Source organism: Sinocyclocheilus grahami, unplaced genomic scaffold (assembly GCF_001515645.1).
Source record: "Sinocyclocheilus grahami isolate Dianchi unplaced genomic scaffold, SAMN03320097.WGS_v1.1 scaffold1262.1, whole genome shotgun sequence".
NCBI lineage: Eukaryota > Metazoa > Chordata > Actinopteri > Cypriniformes > Cyprinidae > Sinocyclocheilus > Sinocyclocheilus grahami.
In genome coordinates, this window is record NW_015506441.1 from 3542 (window position 1) to 24222 (window position 20681).

The 20681-nt window shown below is 36.5% G+C and overlaps 1 protein-coding gene across 1 annotated transcript in view; it reads right to left on the reverse strand.

Moving 5' to 3' along the window:
• Positions 1-321: 321 nt before the first annotated feature.
• The window catches only part of LOC107568612 (EGF-like repeat and discoidin I-like domain-containing protein 3), a 72693-nt gene continuing 52333 nt past the window's right edge, over positions 322-20681 (reverse strand). Inside the window, exons 2-3 of the mRNA XM_016254579.1 lie at positions 14513-14542; positions 322-467 (exon numbers count right to left, since the gene is read on the reverse strand). Coding sequence (XP_016110065.1) covers positions 322-467; positions 14513-14542 — 176 coding nt within the window. The remainder of the gene's footprint in view (positions 468-14512; positions 14543-20681) is intronic.

Below are 20681 nucleotides of genomic sequence, written 5' to 3' on the forward strand. Positions count from 1 at the left end.
TGTAGCCGTATTAATAAAAGTTTCTAAATTGGCACTGTATATTTATTTTGGGCATTCGAGAAGAAAGCTAGCATCTTTCCAACTGTAATCGTGTGTATATATCGACCATGTGCTGAACAAAAACACAGATTAAACACATTCGCTGCAGAGTAAACACACCGTTAGGCTGGTTTCAGATCCATCTGAAATTGGACACGTTTACATAAAATGCATTCATGTGTACAACAAAGTGGAGCACAATACGTTTCGAATGAATGCAACTACAGCACTCATCTAACATTCCATCCCTAATTAAAATCAAGCAGACACAGTTCTGTACAGTCAGCGTATGAACTTACTGTGTTGGCAGTGGATTCCGTTGAAGCCTGATGGGCACTTGCAGACGTATCCAATGAATGTGTCGCCCCTGAACGTTTCACTGATTTCACAGGTGCCTCCATTGTGACAAGGGTTTGGATGGCAGGGTCCTGTAATTTAGACAAAATAGAAATGAGCAAGTGAGCTGGTGTGTTTTTGATGCATGTAAGTGTTCACAACCCACATGATGGGTTAGATAAACAGATGTGTTAGAAACAGACATCAGCAGTTTATAACTTGGCCTGCAGTGTAAGCGCTAGCATCTCTGTCTACAGTGGTTCAAGTAACAACTGCTGTGACATACAGAGGGGAAAAAAGATAAATGATTGAACACACAGAAGGAAAGAATGAAACGAGACAGCGTCACAGTGAGAAAGAGAGAAATGTAAGTATAAGCATTACTTGCTGAGGTCACCATGGGGCAGCTTGAGGGATAAATGATATCATGGGCACTGTATTACCTCTCCTGGCACTGTGTCAACACACAGACAGAGAGAGAGAGAGAGAGAGAGAAAGACAGAGACTGAAAGAGAGAGAGAACGAGCGAGTGCTGGCATTTCACTCAATCGTTATAATCAGTCACAGAGTTAAATTGGAGCAGAAATTAATAGATGAGTATGTGAAAAGGTCAAAGTAAGGTTATGGGAGCAATGCTCTTTGATAGGATGCCAGTTTAATGACATTTTAGATGGATTCAGTAAAGGTATGGCACATATGGCATATATTATGTAACTAGATAATATCTGGCATATTTACTTTTATTGTAGTGTTGTCAAAAGAGCCGGTACTTTGGTACCAAGTCGGTACTAAAAAAATGATCCTCTTCATAAAAGCACTGAGATATGGCGACCTCAAAAGGAGGAAACACTAAACTAACTAACAAAACACTTTAAAGACCGACACCTGGATCAAATGAAAGAGTTCAAGCAGGTAAGTTTCATTTTAATTTTTAATATCTGTTATGAATATTATTCCATATTCTAATTTGAATGTCGGATTGAAATAAACATCGGCGTTAGCGTAGCTAATCGTTAGCATAAGTGCGGCTGTTTCCCATACATTGATTTATTTGTGGCACAATATCAAAACTGACCGCCACAAATATATTTTCCAAAAGGCTTTGACTTCATTGAATAAACATGAGCATTGCACGTGTCAAAGTCGAAACCCGGTGCGAGAGTTCTTATATCACTGTATTTCTGAAGGAATCCGACAGTCTTCAGAAAATTGTGGATGTCATTTTCATTTAATCTTGCATGTAATGTCTGATAAAGCAGCGTTTGTGAGCGAAGCACTGCTTTGTTTACAGCGGTTACCGGGGAAACCTGGATCTCTCCCGCTCTACAAGCGCCTCCTGCTGGCAGATAATGAATTTGCATATATATGCCGCCACAACTTTTTAAATGAATTGTAAATCTAAAATGTGCATGTTAGAGAATGTACAAATGGTTAACATTGTTTATGTCATATCAGTGCATCAGAAAAGCAGTTCTGGGCTGTTTTTTTTTTTTAGCTAACTTAGTTTTTTTTTTTTGCTGGATAACTCTAGCAGGTTTTAAAAGCCCTTTAAAGTTAAATATGTACACAGTTTGGATTAAATGAAAGTATAGTCAGATGCTATCTCCTGTATAGACTTTACAATAAGATACTATTCATTAACATGACTTCAAGTTATTATCTAACATCAACTTACAGTGAGTGAACAATATATGTTTTACAACATTAATTAATGTTATTGAATGTTATTAAATACAAACACTTGATCATTCAGGTTTGTTCATTGTGCATTAAATAATTTTAATGGATTGATTTTATGTATTAGTAAATTTTGAAATTAACCTTAAGAAGAATAATTGCTATAACTATTGTTTATTGATAGGTCATGCTATCTAACACATGGGATCTTATTGTAAAGTGTCTTTAATACTAGTTTCCATCTATTTGATATATACTTGACTTAAAAGATATGTAATCTTATCTAAATTTATTATAAAAGCTGAAGTTTGTTATTTACTGAAAATTATATTTTAGCTGTTGTCAATGATCTAATGTTGCATTTGGTCAGACTCAGTCCATTACTTTACTTAAGTTTATTATATTTTCCTTTTACAGCTGCAGACTGAGAAAGATCCTGAAACACACCAGCAAACCCTAAAACAGATGACAGTTTACAGTTGTTTTTCATCAGAAATATGACAAAAACTTTTGGGTGAAACTTGTTTACTTTTTTTCATACTTTTATTACTTGCAGAACATTTTGAAATACTATTTTAAAAAAGTATAAAGAATGGCATTGATTTTTGTACATTTTATTTTTGCTTGACTTTATTAATAAAAATAATGTGTGTTTTAATTAGCATGTTTTTGTGTTTTGCTTTGGTACCGAAATTGGTACAGAGAACCGTGGATTTTCACTGGTATTCGTACCAAATACTGAAATTTTGGTAACGTGACAACACTGTTTTATTATAATGTGATTTGGCAGGAAAATTGTCTCCTCCAGCTGATTCTGATTCCTCTCAGGGTTTTTATCACTCTTTCACACTTTAAAATATGAGGTGATTACAGACTTTTCAAAGTCCAATTTCTTGACTTAATTTAAATATTCTGAGAATTAAAAAAGTTAATATGTCATGATTTATAGAGCAATTATCTACTTTCTATGCAAATTGCACAATTACATGCAAATCTCAACACAAATTTTGTGTTGTTTAACTTGAACTGTATTTGTGTAATTCTGAAATATGTATCTATTAATATGGGAATTTATACTATCGTTCAAAAGTTTGGGATAAGTAAGTTTTTTTTTTTTAATGATTTTGAATACATTGCATTTTAAAATATATAGAAATAGAAAACAGTTTTGAATATTTACAGTTTTTTATTTTATTAAATAAATGTGACCTTAATGAGCATAACAAAAATAAAATTGTTATGCTCATTAAGGTCACATTTATTTAATAAAATAAAAAACTGTAAATATTCAAAACTGTTTTCTATTTCTATATATTTTAAAATGCAATGTATTCCTGTGATGCAAAGTTGAATTTTAATCATTACTCCAGACTTTAGTGTCACATGATCCTTCAGAAATCATTCTAATATGCTGATTTAGTGCAAAAGAAACATTTCTTATCATCATCATCAATATTGAAAACAGTTGTTACTTTGATTGCATTAGTATGCATCGCACAGTGTCAATAAAATATTTGGCAATAGTTTTGTATTTCTGTTATTAAACAATATTGTTAAAAAAAACACTATATTGTATGTTTTCATATATTGGCTCCTAATGTTTTGAGTCTCTCTACTCCAAATGGACAAATGGAAAACCCACTTTGATTTCATCTGTTGCCTTGAAAAAAAAAATGAAACTGTTGTGAAGTCATGAATGACCAATCAAAATGCTGATTTCACTAAAAGTTTTTAAAACAACATTCAGGCACTGGACTGATTGTTCTAGAGTAGTTTCTAATCTCTTAGTCTTCCCAATTCCTGCATTTGCAAGCAAGTGAACCTCATAAGAACCCCCGGAGGGCCCATATCTCATGGCCTATCAATACTATACTGATGTTTAAAACATTAGAGTGCCTGCATCGGGTTGCATGCTGTCAAAAGTTTCTTGATGAAATTGCAGGGCAGTCAGTTTAATCTTTCAAAATATCAGCGGCAAGTTCTACAGGAGAGCATGGGTGGAGTAGAGAGATGTATTACAGACACATGATCAATGTGCTCTTAAGTGCAAAGACAGACTAAATGTAGATTGTTCAAAAGACATAAATTCCATTTTTGGTCCTAAGTAGAGTAACTCTGGATGAGAGTGTTGAAAATGTTTGTTTATGTGACACAGTAGGATCTTTGAGAGAAACACTACCGTTAAAAAAAACCTGGGGTCAGTAAGATTGATTGCATGGTTGATTGATTGATTGACTTGTTGATTTCAATACCGTTATTGGTCACACTTTATTTTAAGGTCCAATTCTCGCTATTAACAAACCATTAAGTACAACAAGTTTCTTGAGCACCAAATCGGCATATTAAACTTAGCTCAACTAGCTATCAAGGCAATATTTCAATTAATTTATTATATTATAATTTAAATTATATATACAGGTGCATCTCAATAAATTAGAATGTCGTGGAAAAGTTTATTTCAAAAGACATCGGCTAAACTTTACAGTGGACAAATCAGCATGATCAGCAAAAAACTAGTAGCATAGAGGGATGTAACGATTCACTAAATTTACGATGCGATAAAATTCACGATACAGATTACACGATACAATATTCTTACAATTTATTTATATATTTACTTTTTTACAAAATGAGATTTAAAAAAAATTATAAATGAAAAGGTGTCATTTTATTATTTCTCAGACAAAATGGGGCATATTTCTTTGTGAAATTGAAATGTTACATAATAAAACTAACTTGAAATTGAAAAAAATAATCCCAAATCAAGTAAAAAAATATACAAATAAAATAAATCTCTTCATATAAACAAAGGCTTTGCCTGTGCTCTATTTAAAATCAGAGGCAACCACTGCATTTGAATTACTATCCAAAATATATGCTAAATACATGTTATTTGGATTGTATAATTTCAAAATTTGAAGCAAAACCAGAATGGTCTGATTTTAGCTTTGTGAATGAGAAACAAATGTCACTCTCTGGATGCTTTCACACCTGTAGATCGATTGCTTTGATCGGAAACAGGGATTCAAATTATTACAATGTTGCTTTTTATTCTTGGTGCGGTTCGCTTTCACACGGCAATGTTTCTAAATGGACCAAATTTGTTAATACAAGTCACGCACGAGTAAACTGTTGTCTCATTGTTTTCCGGGATTCCACTTAGCTGTCAAGCATGTCATCTGACAGAATGGACAACAGCTTTTTTTTTCTTTTTTTTTAGCTGTCGTTACATTAATTTATCATTTTGAGCAGGGGTCCAGGATTCATCGGGAAAACATTTTTTAAATGCACCTACTCGGAAGTAGAGCAAATAAGATGGCATTATAAAATGAAAAAGTGTGCTTTGATTCTGAATGGCGAAGACGTGCTTACCCACAGACATTCACAGGTTCATTTTGAAGTATTAGCAAAACAACAAAGTTAATGCTGTTCAGGGAACTTACGTAATTACCCATTATACATTGTGATATAGCCTGGTTTGTTGGTCTGTTAGATCGGATTGCTTTCTCACTACAACCGAACCGCTCCAGAGTTCGTTTTCAATCGAACCGAGACCACCTCATTCAGGCGTTCTCGGACCGATTGTTTTGGTGCAGATCTGGGCGGGATTGCAGTGTTCACATATGCCCAAACGAACCGAGCTAGGGGGGAAACGCGCCAGGTTCCGAAATAACAGGCCAGGTGTGAAAGCACCCTCTGACAGCAGGTGGCACTAATGGAACAGCAGGTATTTATAGGCTGCTGCCCCTTTAAAACCGAATGCACGGATCCAATATAATGTTGCACAGGGGATTTCTTTCTTCACTGTTTACATTCACTTAAGACATAACCGACTGTGTACGAGAATACTTTGCAGAGACACTTATTTTGAGAATTTTATGTGTAAGTGTTCATTCAGAAGCAAGGATACGCGAAAGAGGAATCAATTCTGTGTACATGCATTGTCTGAAACGCGACTCTCTGTGCACGCTTTGAAAGAGTGTGCTAGCTCCGAATGCACGCAAATGTTTTAAAATGCTTGAATGTTTCAATCATCAAGACTTAGAAACAAGTGCAAACGATCAACTACGATCTGTTTCACCCCTACAAGCTAGTGAAAAACGCGAATCAATTTAGGAATTTTATATCACTATTCAAGGTAGCCCGTCAGGCAGGGCGGTTATACATTTTGGTAGCCCGACTGGAAAACACAATAGCCCTGGGACGTCGGGCTAGCGATTTTATATATATTTATTTATTAGATTATGTGACATTGATCTTATTAAATATTTATCAAAAAATCCTTAATAAAAACATGGAGAAATGTGCCACAGAGAGTAACCCTATCAACATTTGTGAATTCCAGTACTACATCTCAGCTATAAAGAGACTAGTAGCTAATTAAAGGGACACACAATGTAATAACCTTGTCAGAACTCTATTAAAAGACCTCTGCATCCTGGAGGAGAGGGTGACAGCTATGCCTGCATTCTGACATGACGATCTATAACCGCACAAAGCTTTGTGACAGCCCCCTCTCTATCTCCAGAGAGATGGTAGTCAGAAGAGGGATAGCAATGCAGGGAAGGAAGGAGACAGTACAAGAAGGAGAAAAGAGAGCGAGAGAAAGGCAGGAAGGAGGGTGGGGGACGTATGCCACATTTGCACACGTTCCTGAGAGACATCGCCAGGCATTGTGGCCGATGAAACAAAGCTTTGTCCTCTGTGCTGTTCCCTTTTGTGGCACAAGTCAGGGGGATCAACAAGAATGTCAGCCGTTGTTGGGCGGCTCGTGATTGTGGCAGGAAAGTAATTGATGTTGCCTGGCGCACGCATCCCGATTTTCCGACAAGTCACAATGGAAGCCAATCTATCAGAAGAGCCTGGTTCCAATGCAGCATAGTAAAACCTCAGCAGTGGTTAAACACAGCAAATCGTCCGATGTTTCCTGTGCAATTAATCACTCTCTGATGGACGCTCCCTACTAAATTCCCCAAAGTGAATTCATTTTAGTCTCTCGCTTATACAAATCAACTCAAATGCCATTGAAGTGAGACAGGTAAGCAGCCCAAATGCGTTACACTCGCTAATGTATTCATTTATGCAGATTGTGGGTTATGTCACTTGGATGTATGGAAATCGTAACGCATTAATGTGATCACTTATATGGTGATCACTTGGTTGAATTATAATAATTAGAGCTTTGGCGTCTGAACCTTTGCGGGTTTTCATTGAACAAACCTTTTAGCCATCGATTGGATCACCTATATTTGACTTTTGCAAAGTTCATGCAAATAAAGCAGTCTCTAAATAAAGCAATCTGTCCATGATAATTATACACTGCACCATCTATAGAGCATCATATATAACAAACAGCCCACTGGATAATTGTACTTTGGCATGCAGAGGAAGTAATGTAGGTGTTTTAATTACTGCTCGCTCAAATGATCTCCAGGTGAAGGTGATGAAGGTGATGGAGGTGAGAGTGGCTCAGACAGCCTCTCGGTGTCTGAGTTATCATGAGCAGATTGGGCTGAGCGTTTGGGAGGTAGGGAGGTGAGCAAGCGGGCAACTGTAGCTCAACTCAGACCTCCTGTAAGGTAAAATCAAGCACAGCACCAGCGTAGAGCAACAGTGAGGTCATGTGCACATGACCTGTATGTATCTTGAGAGTCTGGGGGACTGCAGAATACTTATATTTCCACTATAGCCAGGTATTCACTTAAACAGTGAGGTCCAGCAGACTGAGCACACATTGAAAAACTGAGATGTTCAATTTAAGCTTGAAAATAAAGCTTAAAAATTTTTTTCCAAAATAAAATAAAATACAAAAGTCTGTACTTACAAATCACTAATCAAATCTTTGACATTACATTTGACATCATTTTTTTGATGACACTTTGTACAGACAATCAGATGTTCTTGTTTCTATTGAAGCACAAGATGCTCATTAGTTCATCTGAAATTATGCTTTTAGCTTTACACAAATGTGTTTTCTTTCATAAAGGGATGTAACAATATCAAAATCTCACGATACGATAATATCGCAATATGAAGTCCACAATACGATATTCCTTGCGACATTTAAAATGTCAAATGAAGAATTGAATTTTTTTTTTTAAATGTGTACATTTTAAAGTTAAATTGTTCTATCTAATGCACTTTGAGAGTTCAAAATTAAGAGCTCCAACCCATGTTCTTAACTAAGAAAACTTAAATGAGAAAGAAGTCAGTGAATTGACTTGTACCTGAACTTTAAAGAGGACTCAACTCTCTTTTTATTTGTGATACTGTCTCAGTCTAAATTAAATTCACACTGGTGTTTCAGGAAGCCAAACAAATTAGAATATAGTAGTAATAATAATAATAACAACAACAACAATGACAGTAATAGCCATATATTGTAAAACAATTGCACTGTAAAATAAATGAAAATTAATTTTTCATAGGTATATTACTTTTGCTTTACACTACAGTAAGGAAATGACAATACTTATTTCCTAATTTCTACACTTGAAAGAGCTATTTTGAATTTGGACTGCAGTAAAGTTACTCATTCAAACTGCTATCTGTCAGCAATTTATACTGCATGTTTAAGCTTTTGTTTTGACGGAAACGGTAGTAGAGCTTTTATTTTGCATGAAATCACCAGCTTCAGGGAAAACATGCTTACATAAATGCATCTCGCTACAAATCTAGTGAAATGCTGTAATCATCTGCCGCGAAAATAAAGCCTAACTGGTGGCTGTTGCGTTCCCAAATGCGCACTAAACTCATGGCATGTGCAATAAATGAGTTCAGTGGATTCATTGTGAACTGAGCTGTTCTGAGGCGCAGAAAATACCGGATCATGAGCTGATCACCTGAACGAAATGCTCGCTTTGCTTTGAAACGCGCAGCGAAAACAGACTTGATGAAGGGATTAAGCCATTTGCTTTCGGTTTTAGTTCGTTTGACAGATACTGTGCCAAAGCATAATGGCCCAAAACATAACTTTAAAGACCTTTTATGTTAGAATAAGTATTTTAAATATATTTTAAAAACTACACTTTTTGCCCGGAAGACCTATTGTTTCATATCGTCATGTGACCATGATAATATCGAGACATGATATCACGATATTGATATTGATACTATTGTTACATCCCTACTTTCATACTGTATACCTTCATGCTGCATACTGTTTGAAAAATATTTGAATAAAACTAGACACTAATTTCTAATTCATTTCACACAGCTGAAGTGCTGCTGTCATTAAAGCAGGAGGACAAACCAAATACTAAGATCTTCTGAGATTATCAATTCAGCTTTTGACACCATGTGTTATGATGTATAATATGTAAGGAATTATAATGTATTGAAATTAAACAAGATTACAAAACTTTCTCTAGTTTTCTGCTTTTCACCTTTCAACTGCAAAGTATGTTGCAAGGCTACACACCATTCAGAATTGAATTGAGAATTCCTTTAAAATAACTATTTAAAACGTGAATTTACATTTAGAAATTAGGATGCCGATATGCTATTTGGATTTAAATGCAATAAAGTCTAAATTAAATTAATTGAAATTCAAATACATTCATATGAATGTAACTTTTCAATCAAACAAGCAACAATCAAGTGGCTTTACAAAGCCTTGTTTGGACAACAAGGGGAAAAAAATAAAGTTTAATGGCTACAAAGAGAATGCTAGATATATAGAATGATAAAACATTAGAAGCACAGAACAACAGAACAAAGAACGGCAGGCAGACAGATGACAGACAGACAGACAAATCCCATTATGCTCCAATAATAAAAAAAGGAACATGTACTGATACTTTGGGTAACAAGACACTAAGTTGCATGTGTCTTTAAACATCAAAAAGTTGAATGAACACATTTCACCTGCCCTCAGTGGGAAGCAGTGTCAATATGCTGTAATTTAGAGCACTGTTGTCCTTAATCGAGACTCATTCTACCACAGAAAAAACACACATTCGCATTAATGCTATGCAGGCACATTAAAAGAGATGTTCAGCTCGCAGAGTTTGCAGGGTAAGAGCTTACACAACTTGTACGTGGCCTAATTATGTCTTCATTCTTTACGGGGAGTGCAGTATCAGCCTCCTACCAGTTCACTGCCTCCTGCCCAGTACACTCGCCTCTCCCACTAAGAACTGCGGCTGGCAGTGAAAAGCACTGGCTTTTAGAGCTGTCTGCCATGTCTCTAAATCCCGCCATGCACGCTATATGACAAGACATGCTGACTAAACTGAACAGATGCAACAACCAGTTAATGTAAAAACAGAACAGAGGCAAAATAAATAAACCTGTTGCCATCCAGCTCTCCGCCAAGGGAGCGAAATCCCTTAGGGCAGCCGAAGTAACTTCAAGCTCACCTTGGAAAGTCTTTCAGATATGGAAGGTGAGGGTGTAAAAGGAAGGCAGGAAATGCCATGGAAATGTCACCATGATAGCAGTCTGGCAGGAGAAGAACAGCCTAGAGATTCTCTCCTGTCAACTCACATCCATCCAAGAATGCAGGGCTGATAAGAACAAACATGGCCAAATGAAAACTCCTGCAACAGTTTACTTTGGATAGACCAACCGATTTGGGTGCTTATTTTGTAATCCTTTAGCAAGACGTAATTGCATTTCTGAAGGAATATCGCAACTCATGAATAAACAAGTCAGATAAGTCGAGTCAAGATTATTTGTATAGATATTTCACAATACACTGTTTCAAAGCAGCTTTGCAGAAAACAATGATGATAATGTTTATAATATCTTAATATCTTTATGCCTTCTAATCTCATTTAGCAGATTAGAGTTTGGCAATAATACAGTTTACATTTTGCAACAATACAAGCAATCATGCAGTTGAGATTTGCTATTTAGTATATATTGATTTATTTGATTGTATATACATTTTTTTGAAGATAAGATAAGACAGATAAGATTAAGCTATGTTCATTATGTTCATTACACTGAGAAGTTGAAAAAAATTAGTCTGTGTTCTCACAAGCACAAATAAAGCTCATTTTAAGATGAAATGTAAATGTAAGTCATTCCTTCCCCATTAGTTACCTGCTGTGTATGCTTTTTATTCAAAATAAAAGAGTTTTCAAGAGTCAGCTAATGTGTTTATTTTTAGGTAGAAATGTTTATGCATGTTTTATAATACAGATTAACGCGTCTGTCAAATGTTCTCCAGTCTTTTTCTTTTAGAACATATGGCAAACGCTGTGCTGGTAATCTGCTTGTCTTTATTATGAGCTTGTACATGCTGAGCCTTTCCAAAGACCATGTTTAAAGTAAAGCCTTCAAATGATTGCCAGCCGTTTGATGCTAACAATTACCAGGTATAGCAGGACCCGCATGAGAACAGAAGCCACCTCTTTCCATTTCAAAGTTGAAACGCAATGCAGAGAAATAACTGAAATAATGTTTCTCGGATTACAAAAATGGTGCTTGGGCCAAAGGCAGGGCATTTAAAAAAGAGGGCTTTTAGCATGTCAGTGTCTGATGGAGGGGTCATAATATTGGCCGGTGAACTCAGTCCCACCTTTAGTTATATAATGGCATACTAATGTTCGCTACAGTTACCCACTCCGTCACTCAAACTCCCCAGGAGGAAGAAGAAAGTGTATTATTCATGCTACACACTCATCCATAGCAACTACACTAATAAGGGCCCAATGGGCTACAATGAATGTTCTCCAGCTGCATTTAAAATGTACATATCAAATCCATAATTGAACAAAGAATAGAGAAAAGCACAGTGACGCTGTTAAGAAATAAAAGAGAAAGGTTCTGATCCAATAATGTAAAATTAGGAGGAGATGCAATTCAGATTATGTTTTAACTTCTGAAAATACTGAGTGTCATTTTTCATTTGACCAATTATAGCTCTTGCATTTTGCTTGAGTATGAAAGTACAGTGGGACATAAAGTCTGAAGAGCTTATGCGGCTTCATTTTTGCTCCCCTTGAAGCACAAAAAGGAGCCAGTATTGTCTGTGATCTCTGCCTCAATGGCAACTTAGAGTTTAAACAGTAAAAAGACATGAGGGGACAATCACAAACTACCAAAATAAATCTGCTTCCCATTTACCTCTTGCTCTCAAACTTGGCTCAAACTTTTGATAAGGGTGCTGTAATAGGAATGAATGCATTTGGGGGTGGGGGGTGGGATGATTACCTATATAATAGTGCTTTTGATCTCATTTAATCTATATAATTATATCAAACATGTGCCATGCTATTAAGCTGACAGTCTGGGGGTCTTGACTGAACAGTATACTGCAGGAGCTACTGATTCAAGCGTCACACCGCACATACTGTATACCAATGAATCCAATGATGCACACACACTCATGAAGGAACATTTCTTCATGTACTAACACCATACAATATATAATTTAGGCTTCAATAGGTCATAATTCCAGGTTTAAAATCTCAAATCAATGCTGCAAATGCTCCAGGCCAAAAGAACCCACTGAGGTCATTGCTCTAACCCTTGTGGATTTTGGAAAATAATATAATTAAAAAAAATGCCAGATTATATGTGAGCTTTAGAGCTGAAACCCATCAAAACTATACCAAACAACAATCTAAAGTTCATCCACTCTGTGGATTTATTTTCTGATTGTGGTCCACTTGCAGAGACTCAAATGAAGATGCATGCACACTCTTCGAACCTGTCAAAACATATTTAAGAAAGTTAGATTGACAACATTATTACAAAAGCCTTTTTTTCAGTGAAGACATCTTTCTTTGGGTGCACATTTTCCTTTTATTTATTTATAACAGTATTTCCCAGTGTGTGTGTGTGTGTGTGTGTACTTGTTTATCCTACATTGTGGGGACCAAATGTCCCCACAAGGATAGTAAATCCTGAATTTTTTTTAATTTTTTAAATTCCTTAATTAAAAATTAAGTTTTAATATATTTACAGTAGGAAATTGACTAACTATATCCATGTAACATTACTTCATGATGGATATTACTTAATATCTAAATGATTTTTGGCATAAAAGAAAAATCTATAATTTTGACCCATACAATGTATTTTTGGCTATTGCTACAAATATACCCCAGCGATTCAAGACTGGTTTTGTGGTCCAGGGTCACATTTGGTCAATATACAAGTAATAGAAGTCTATGGAAAGTCCCCACAATTCTCAAAAACAAATGTATGTGTGTGTGTGTGTATGGTTATATATGGTTCTATATGGTATATGTTGTTATTAGAGAAAAAGCATTTAAGTAACCACAGAGTCTGTTTGAGGTAGAGGAGAAGGTCTTCTCATAGAAATGTGAATGGAATAAGGAATTGTATAGACACTCAGTTTTTGCAAGATATCTAATGTTCCACAGAAGAAATAGTCATACAGGTTTTGAACAGCATTAAAAAATTGTCATAATAATTTTCATTTTTGAGAGCTATAACTCTTTAAATAAACAGAACTTGGTATATACCATTGTTGTCAGATGAAAATAAAATCTAAAGTCCCTTTCAAACCAAACAGCTTTATGTTGGTCAGCAAGGCAAATTCACGCGACCAACATGAATTTGATGGAAAATCTGCTTTGGAAAATCTTATGTGAAATTCCCGACTGTGTAGATTCCTACTGATGATTAGATTTTATCTGCAGAATTTGCTGAATAATGAAAAATGTGTTCGCACCTTAACAGCTATAAAAGAGGATCTAAATCATGATTAATGTCTACCTCATAAAAATCTAAATTTACACAAAAGTCCATTTGAAATGGTTTATGGTGACAGACAGCAACAGATGTGCATCTTGTTCACAATATGAGAGGAACACCCGTGAACGTGAAGACAGAAGGGCTAGAGCGTTTTACTGAAAGCTTGGAACCCGATAAAACAACGAGGCAGGAGAGAAGAGTCTGAGCGCTCTTCAAAGCAGCTCCGCTCACAGAGATCAGTGGGCTTGAGAGTGAGTGCTGACCATGCACGCTGAGAGGGATCAATGGGTGTGATACTGAGGAGCCAAGGAGATCGAGAGGAGGTGGAGAAAAACAAACGCCTTATATTATTGGAATATATGTGTGTGCGCAAATGTGTATGCACAGTGGCAAATGTGCAAAACTTTCAAAATGGATAAAAAGTGAGAAAATACATCAACAGTGGAGGCAACCAAATTCGATTGCAAGCCAGCGATCAGAATAGCAGCATTTGAAAAGAGACTGCGTGATAAGCAGGGAGGTTCTGCAGCAGGTTTTGAGATGCTCTATGCATCAATGTCATGGTGAGAAGACAGAATAACACAGCAAGAACGATGTGACATCAGAGGAGATCTTGAGAAGGTGTGAAGAAAAAGGTAAGGGAAGAGCTCTGAAACAGACGTGTGAATTTCATGCAGGGAAGGTCACACATGCCAAAACTGACAACAGTAGAAGGAAGTGCAATAAAGAGAGATACAGGAGCCAAATGAGGGGAGCACAACAATTACCATATCTAGATATATCCCACCTGCTGAAGTCGGATCCTCACCATCTGCCGCTATAGAGGGTTATGAAGGAATTAGAGGGGAGGAAGGAGAGAACGAGAGAGACGTGGTCAATCCTCTTTCACATAACCTCTCTTGTTACACAAAAGCTATTTGCAGTTTAACAGGTGATTCACTTGAGTCACACCAAAAATATCATCATAAAACATTGTTAAAAAACAATGAAAGACAGCCATGTTCTTCTTTATCCCACACACCACATTGGCTACATATACACAGTTAGTGTTTGGGACTGAAAACCAAATATATATATATATATATATATATACAATATATGTGACCCTGGATCACAAAACCATAAGGGTCAATTCTTTTAAATTGAGATTTAAACACCATCTGAAAGCTGAATAAATAAGCTTTCCATTGATGTATGGTTTGGATAGGATAGGACAATATTTGGCTGAGACATTTGACAATTTATAATCAGAAGGTGCAAAAAAAAAAAATTAAAGTTGTCCAAATGAAGTATTTAGCAATGCATATTACTAATCAAAAATTAAGTTTTGATATATTTACGGTAGGAAATTTACAAAATATATTCATGGAACATGATCTTTACTTAATATCCTAATGATTTTTGGCATAGAAAAAATCTATAATTTTGACCCATACAGTAATATTGGCTATTGCTACAAATATCCCTGTGCTACTTATGACTGGTTTTGATAACCTAAGAGAGGCTGACAGGCCTTATACATCAGTGACTGACAGCAAAAGAATAACCCAGGAAGCACATACCTATTCCATACGTATATCAATGACATGACACTGTCAGTTGCCATTCTGTTCATACAGCACACATCAACTGAACTCACTCCCAAACTCCATTTGTAACGTCTGAAGACGTGCAGAATATAAGAATACTATAATGCGTTTGTCATTTCCTTTCATACTCATTACTCATTTTAGTTCTCCCATCCGGGCCGGCTGACTGCTGCTGCTGTGTGAATGAAGTCGATGACCGTTCTCGTAATCGCCTGAAGGTCGGGCTCTTTGGAATTAGTACAGTCTCATAGGGCAAGTTTTAATACAATATCTAAACGTTGCTGTTGCGTCTGACCCTGCCGCTCACTCAGCCGGAGCCCAGCCTGTATTTATCATTCAGCAGCAGCTCTCAGATTATCCGGCTGAGCATGTATGTGTTTGACTGTTAATCGCTGTGCTGTGGGCCTTAAAGGCAAGGATGAACCCAACCTGTCTCCAGCCATTATCATCGACCTCCATCAACCTGATCATATTACAGCAGGAATTCCCAGCACCCTTTCCTTTTTCTTCTCTTTCACTCTTCATCTTCATCCTATTCATCTCCTTGTGAAAGGAGCACTTCTTGGGTCTTGATGGTATCAGAACTGAAGTTGTCCTCATTGGCTGCTTATGATGAATTGTTATATATACAGTGGGGAAAAAAAGTATTTAGTCAGCCACCAATTGTGCAAGTTCTCCCACTTAAATGTGTATGTACTGTGAATATGTATTATGTATATATAAATACACACATGCATGTATATATTTAGAAAAATGCGTTATGTTTATAGAATAAATTTATTTATATATTTTAAAAATATATACTGTATGTATGTGTATTTATATATACATAATAAATATGCATAGTACACACACATATATTATGTAAACAAAAACTTTTATTTTGGATGTGATTAATCACGATTAATCATTTGACAGCACTAATATATATAAATAGAAATAAATTATAATAGTAAAATAATATATACATATCAGAAAAAAACAATTATTTTCATGTGTCTATGATATAGTGCATACCGTATATATGTAGGGCATACCGTATATACAAAGCTAATTTCCTGCAAAAATTATTTTCCTGCAAAGGTTAATTTCCGGTCCTGTGTACTCTCCTGTCAAGTACAATTATATATACAAAATCTATATCAATTTGATATTGAACTTCACTTCCTTTGGTATTTTTTTAATACAGATGTGGCACTATGTAGAATGTCACAGCCCCAATAATCCATGTAAACCAGCTGAAGACAGAGAAAGAGAGAGAGTTGGATGCACTAACCCAGCAACAGCACAGCTACTCGGGTGAGTGCCAATGTCTGCTCATCTATAACATCCATAAGAGTCATTTTCTGAGCCAAGACAGAAGTTTAACTACAAAGACATGCACAGACACAATACACAAGCTTTTGCGTTTCAAACACAGCTTTTCCTGGCAAGTATAAACACACATGCACATCCAGGGCACAAAGGACGACTTTCACTGTATGTTAATAAAATAATTCAAAGGCACAAGAACACACACTGCTTAAGAATTTACACCATTTATAGCCATAAAACAGTTGTGTAGTGTTATAAAGAGCTGCAAGAACACAAATACGACATCACACATCCAAGCTCTTGACTCCATCCACTGTGAACTGTATCTTTGTTGTGGTTTTCTACTGTTTTGCCGCTCTATCTTTCTCCTACAGAGCATAGTGACAGCTCACAGACATGAAAGGGCCAGTCCCCATGCTACATCTTCCCACTTTCTTGCTCCCCCTCTTTCTGCTGGGTCTGGTTTCTAGAACCTTCTTTGAGTTTTATGTTATCTGCTCTCTGAAACGTACTGCTGAACACTGGGGATTTGGCCTGGAGCCCCAAACATGAAAAACAAGGTTGTTGAGTTGCGTGTGTGTGTGTGTGCATGTGGGGGGTGTTGGTTGGAGATGGGTGCAAGAATATGTGTGTGTGTGTGTGTGTGTGTGTGTGTGTGTGTTTGTTGGGCAGGAGGGTGGTATTTGGTGAGGAAAAAAAAAATGCACAAAATGTGCTCGGTCTCAAATAGAGGTCACGTTAACCGAACATTTTTTGTCATTTTTTTTAGCAGTGACGGAAAATTCTGAAGGCCGTCCGTCACTTTGACAGATTACACTGAGGGTGATCTGTTGTAACTTGTAACTGTAATTCCCACCCCTGTCCAGTTGTTGGCGAGTGCTCTCCAGTGAGGCAGCAGAGTGCGGGATCATCAGCCTCCAAAACAAAAATAAAACTGTCATCAGTCTTTTGCTATGCGTTTGATTACGCACAGGCGGGTACCCAATAGCAGTAAAGCGAAAAAGATGATCAGTTTATTTGCACTTTGCGCTGCCGCTTCGCTTGATCCGAGGCCTACATCGGTCTCTCACGCCACATTAAAGAGAGCCAAAACGGTATTTATTGCTTGAGTTTCCTAATATAATGGACAGAATTTGAAATCTGAAACTTTGTTTCATATCGAAATTAACAATGCACAAAACTTAGCCTATTGCGATTTATTGGATTGGAGGTGCACTATGTGTACTGCTCATTCATCAACTGAAAACAGCATCGATTGGGATTTAAGAATCGATATTGGTTCATAAAAATTAGAATATATTAAAATAGAGAAATCTTTTTTTTTCCAGCCCTAGCATATTTTGTTGTTTTTAGTGGCCTCTGCTATCACTGCAGGGTGTGGTGTTGAACACAAGTGAAGCAGTCTCTGTTCATCTGTTCTCTTCACAAATAAATAAATGCATAAGCCTATATGCTCGTCCTGTAGGTTCATTATTAAAAATGAAAATATGAACAAAATTAAAAAGCAATTAAATGTGTTATTATAATTAAAATATGAAAATTAAAATGACGGGTAATAATAGATTATGATGGAATGTTTACTACATTTACGAATGTTAAAGTCTAACACAACCTCTGGTTTCAACATGGCACACAGTGTCTGGAAAATGGGCACTGATGACAAGCTGAAATGTACTCCAGTCTTCAGTGTTACATGATCCTTCATAAATCATTCAAATATGCCGATTTGCTGCTTAAGAAACATTTCTTATTAGCAGTGTTGAAAACAGTTGTGCTGCTTAATAAGTTCAAAATACCTATTTGAAAGAGAAATCTGTTGTAACATTATAAATGTATTTTTAATGCATTATTGCTCAATAAAAGTACAAAAAAATCTTACAGATCTCAAAGTTTTAAATGGTAGTGCAACGAGGTTTTTGCACATGGTAATACCCTGATATTCTTTGCAAATATCATGATTACTATATGGTAATCATTTAGCACTAGGGATGGGAAAGATGGTTAACAAGTCCCTGCAAAATCATCTAATCGATTAGTAAGATCGACTGGTTTATCTAGAGCTGTCTAGTAACTGTCAGAACACAAAAACCTGCTCTATAACCTTCAACGCATCAGTTTTCTAATAAATTCAAAGTCCTGACAAATATTTTTAAAGAAAATTATTCTGATATTTTCGGCAGGCTATAGACATTTAGGTAGTTGTGAGCGCTCAGGATCATCTTAATGGCAGATTTTCAAAAGTATGTGAAGTTCAGTGCATAGACTCTGAACATGACGTCCTTGAATGAATGATTTATTGCCTGCATGCTGGTCTGTTATTGTAGGGACATTGTATTTACATTTGCACACCCCTAAACAGGACGCGGAGCGAAATGAATGGTTATCGAAAGCTTTACATGATAATCAGATGGCCTATTGCCTAAAGCTGATGTGGAGTTGAGACCTTGTATCATCATTCTTAAGGACAGGATATGTGAGACTAGGTAGACCCTAATTATACAGGATTTTGTAAATTTGTAGTTGAGCATATCCCTATTCAGGACCAGGGTATTACGTAAGGGATAATGTATATCCAGCCGGTTGTTATCTCTGAATAAACCCCGACAGGATGATCAGGACCCCGACGCGAAGCAGAGGGGTCTTGTTTATTCTGAGATACCAACCGGCTGGATGTACATTATCCCGCTTATTACATGGCTACTTGCCACATAAGTAAATAATTAGATGCGAAATATTGATTTGAGTTGAAATATTTGAACACAAAGCTTCCGTGAAGACAGCAGTTGTGAGCAAGCGGCAAATTCAAACTAGACGGACATTTAGGGGAAAACGGTGCAGTCAAACCACTTATTACACAACATTTCACCACACAAATAATTAAGGCAATTAAAGAATAAAGACGAAAATGTTTTAAAACCTTACCAGTTTGTTAGTTCTCTTATAATCCATTACAGCATACAAAACAATCGTAGCAAAATGGCAGCAGCTGCGTTTGTATGAAAGTCCGCGATACCAGGATGACATAATTAAATAATTGTACACCATTTTGAATCAAGTTTTAATATTTTATTAGCTAAACAAATGCAAAGCTTCCACCAAGAAAAAACAGTTCAAGCAAGAGTACAGTGCCGACTGCTGTTACCCGGATGAGCCTGTGTTATTAGCTTTTACCGGTTGTTATCGAGGGATAGCATACCTCGGAATGTCGCGACTGACCAATCAGAATCAAGTATTCCACAGAGCCGTGTAATAACATCTGATACCATCTCTGTATCACAGCACTACGCTTGCCTTTTATCGTAGCATTTTGTATCACTGTAATAATGTGCTTCCACTGGAACATAGACACTGATATAAATCAGCAGACGCTGGATCATCTTTTACATTGGGGTAAAGAATTAGGCAGAATCTTCTCCTGAAGCAGCTCAAAAAGCATCTGAGCCAAATGGTGGCACCGCACAGTCTCGAACACAGACTCGCTAAACTGATTACAGGAAGAAAGACATTGCTGCCAGACGTCACAGACTCATTCAATTAGTGCTGGAACTGATGTGTAGTATCTGTTCCACCCCATCCTTCTGACACTTTGATTCATTCTGTGTAACTATAGTAAGATACATAAAAGCTCATTCTTCCTTTTAATTCAGCTATGTTTAATGCCTGATAAACAGTACTCATTCTGAAAATAAAATCTGACAATCGGCTTTTTAAAACCTTACCAGTTTGTTAGTTCTCTTATAATCCATTACAGCATACAAAACAATCGTAGCAAAATGGCAGCAGCTGCGTTTGTATGAAAGTCCGCGATACCAGGATGACATAATTAAATAATTGTACACCATTTTGAATCAAGTTTTAATATTTTATTAGCTAAACAAATGCAAAGCTTCCACCAAGAAAAAACAGTTCAAGCAAGAGTACAGTGCCGACTGCTGTTACCCGGATGAGCCTGTGTTATTAGCTTTTACCGGTTGTTATCGAGGGATAGCATACCTCGGAATGTCGCGACTGACCAATCAGAATCAAGTATTCCACAGAGCCGTGTAATAACAT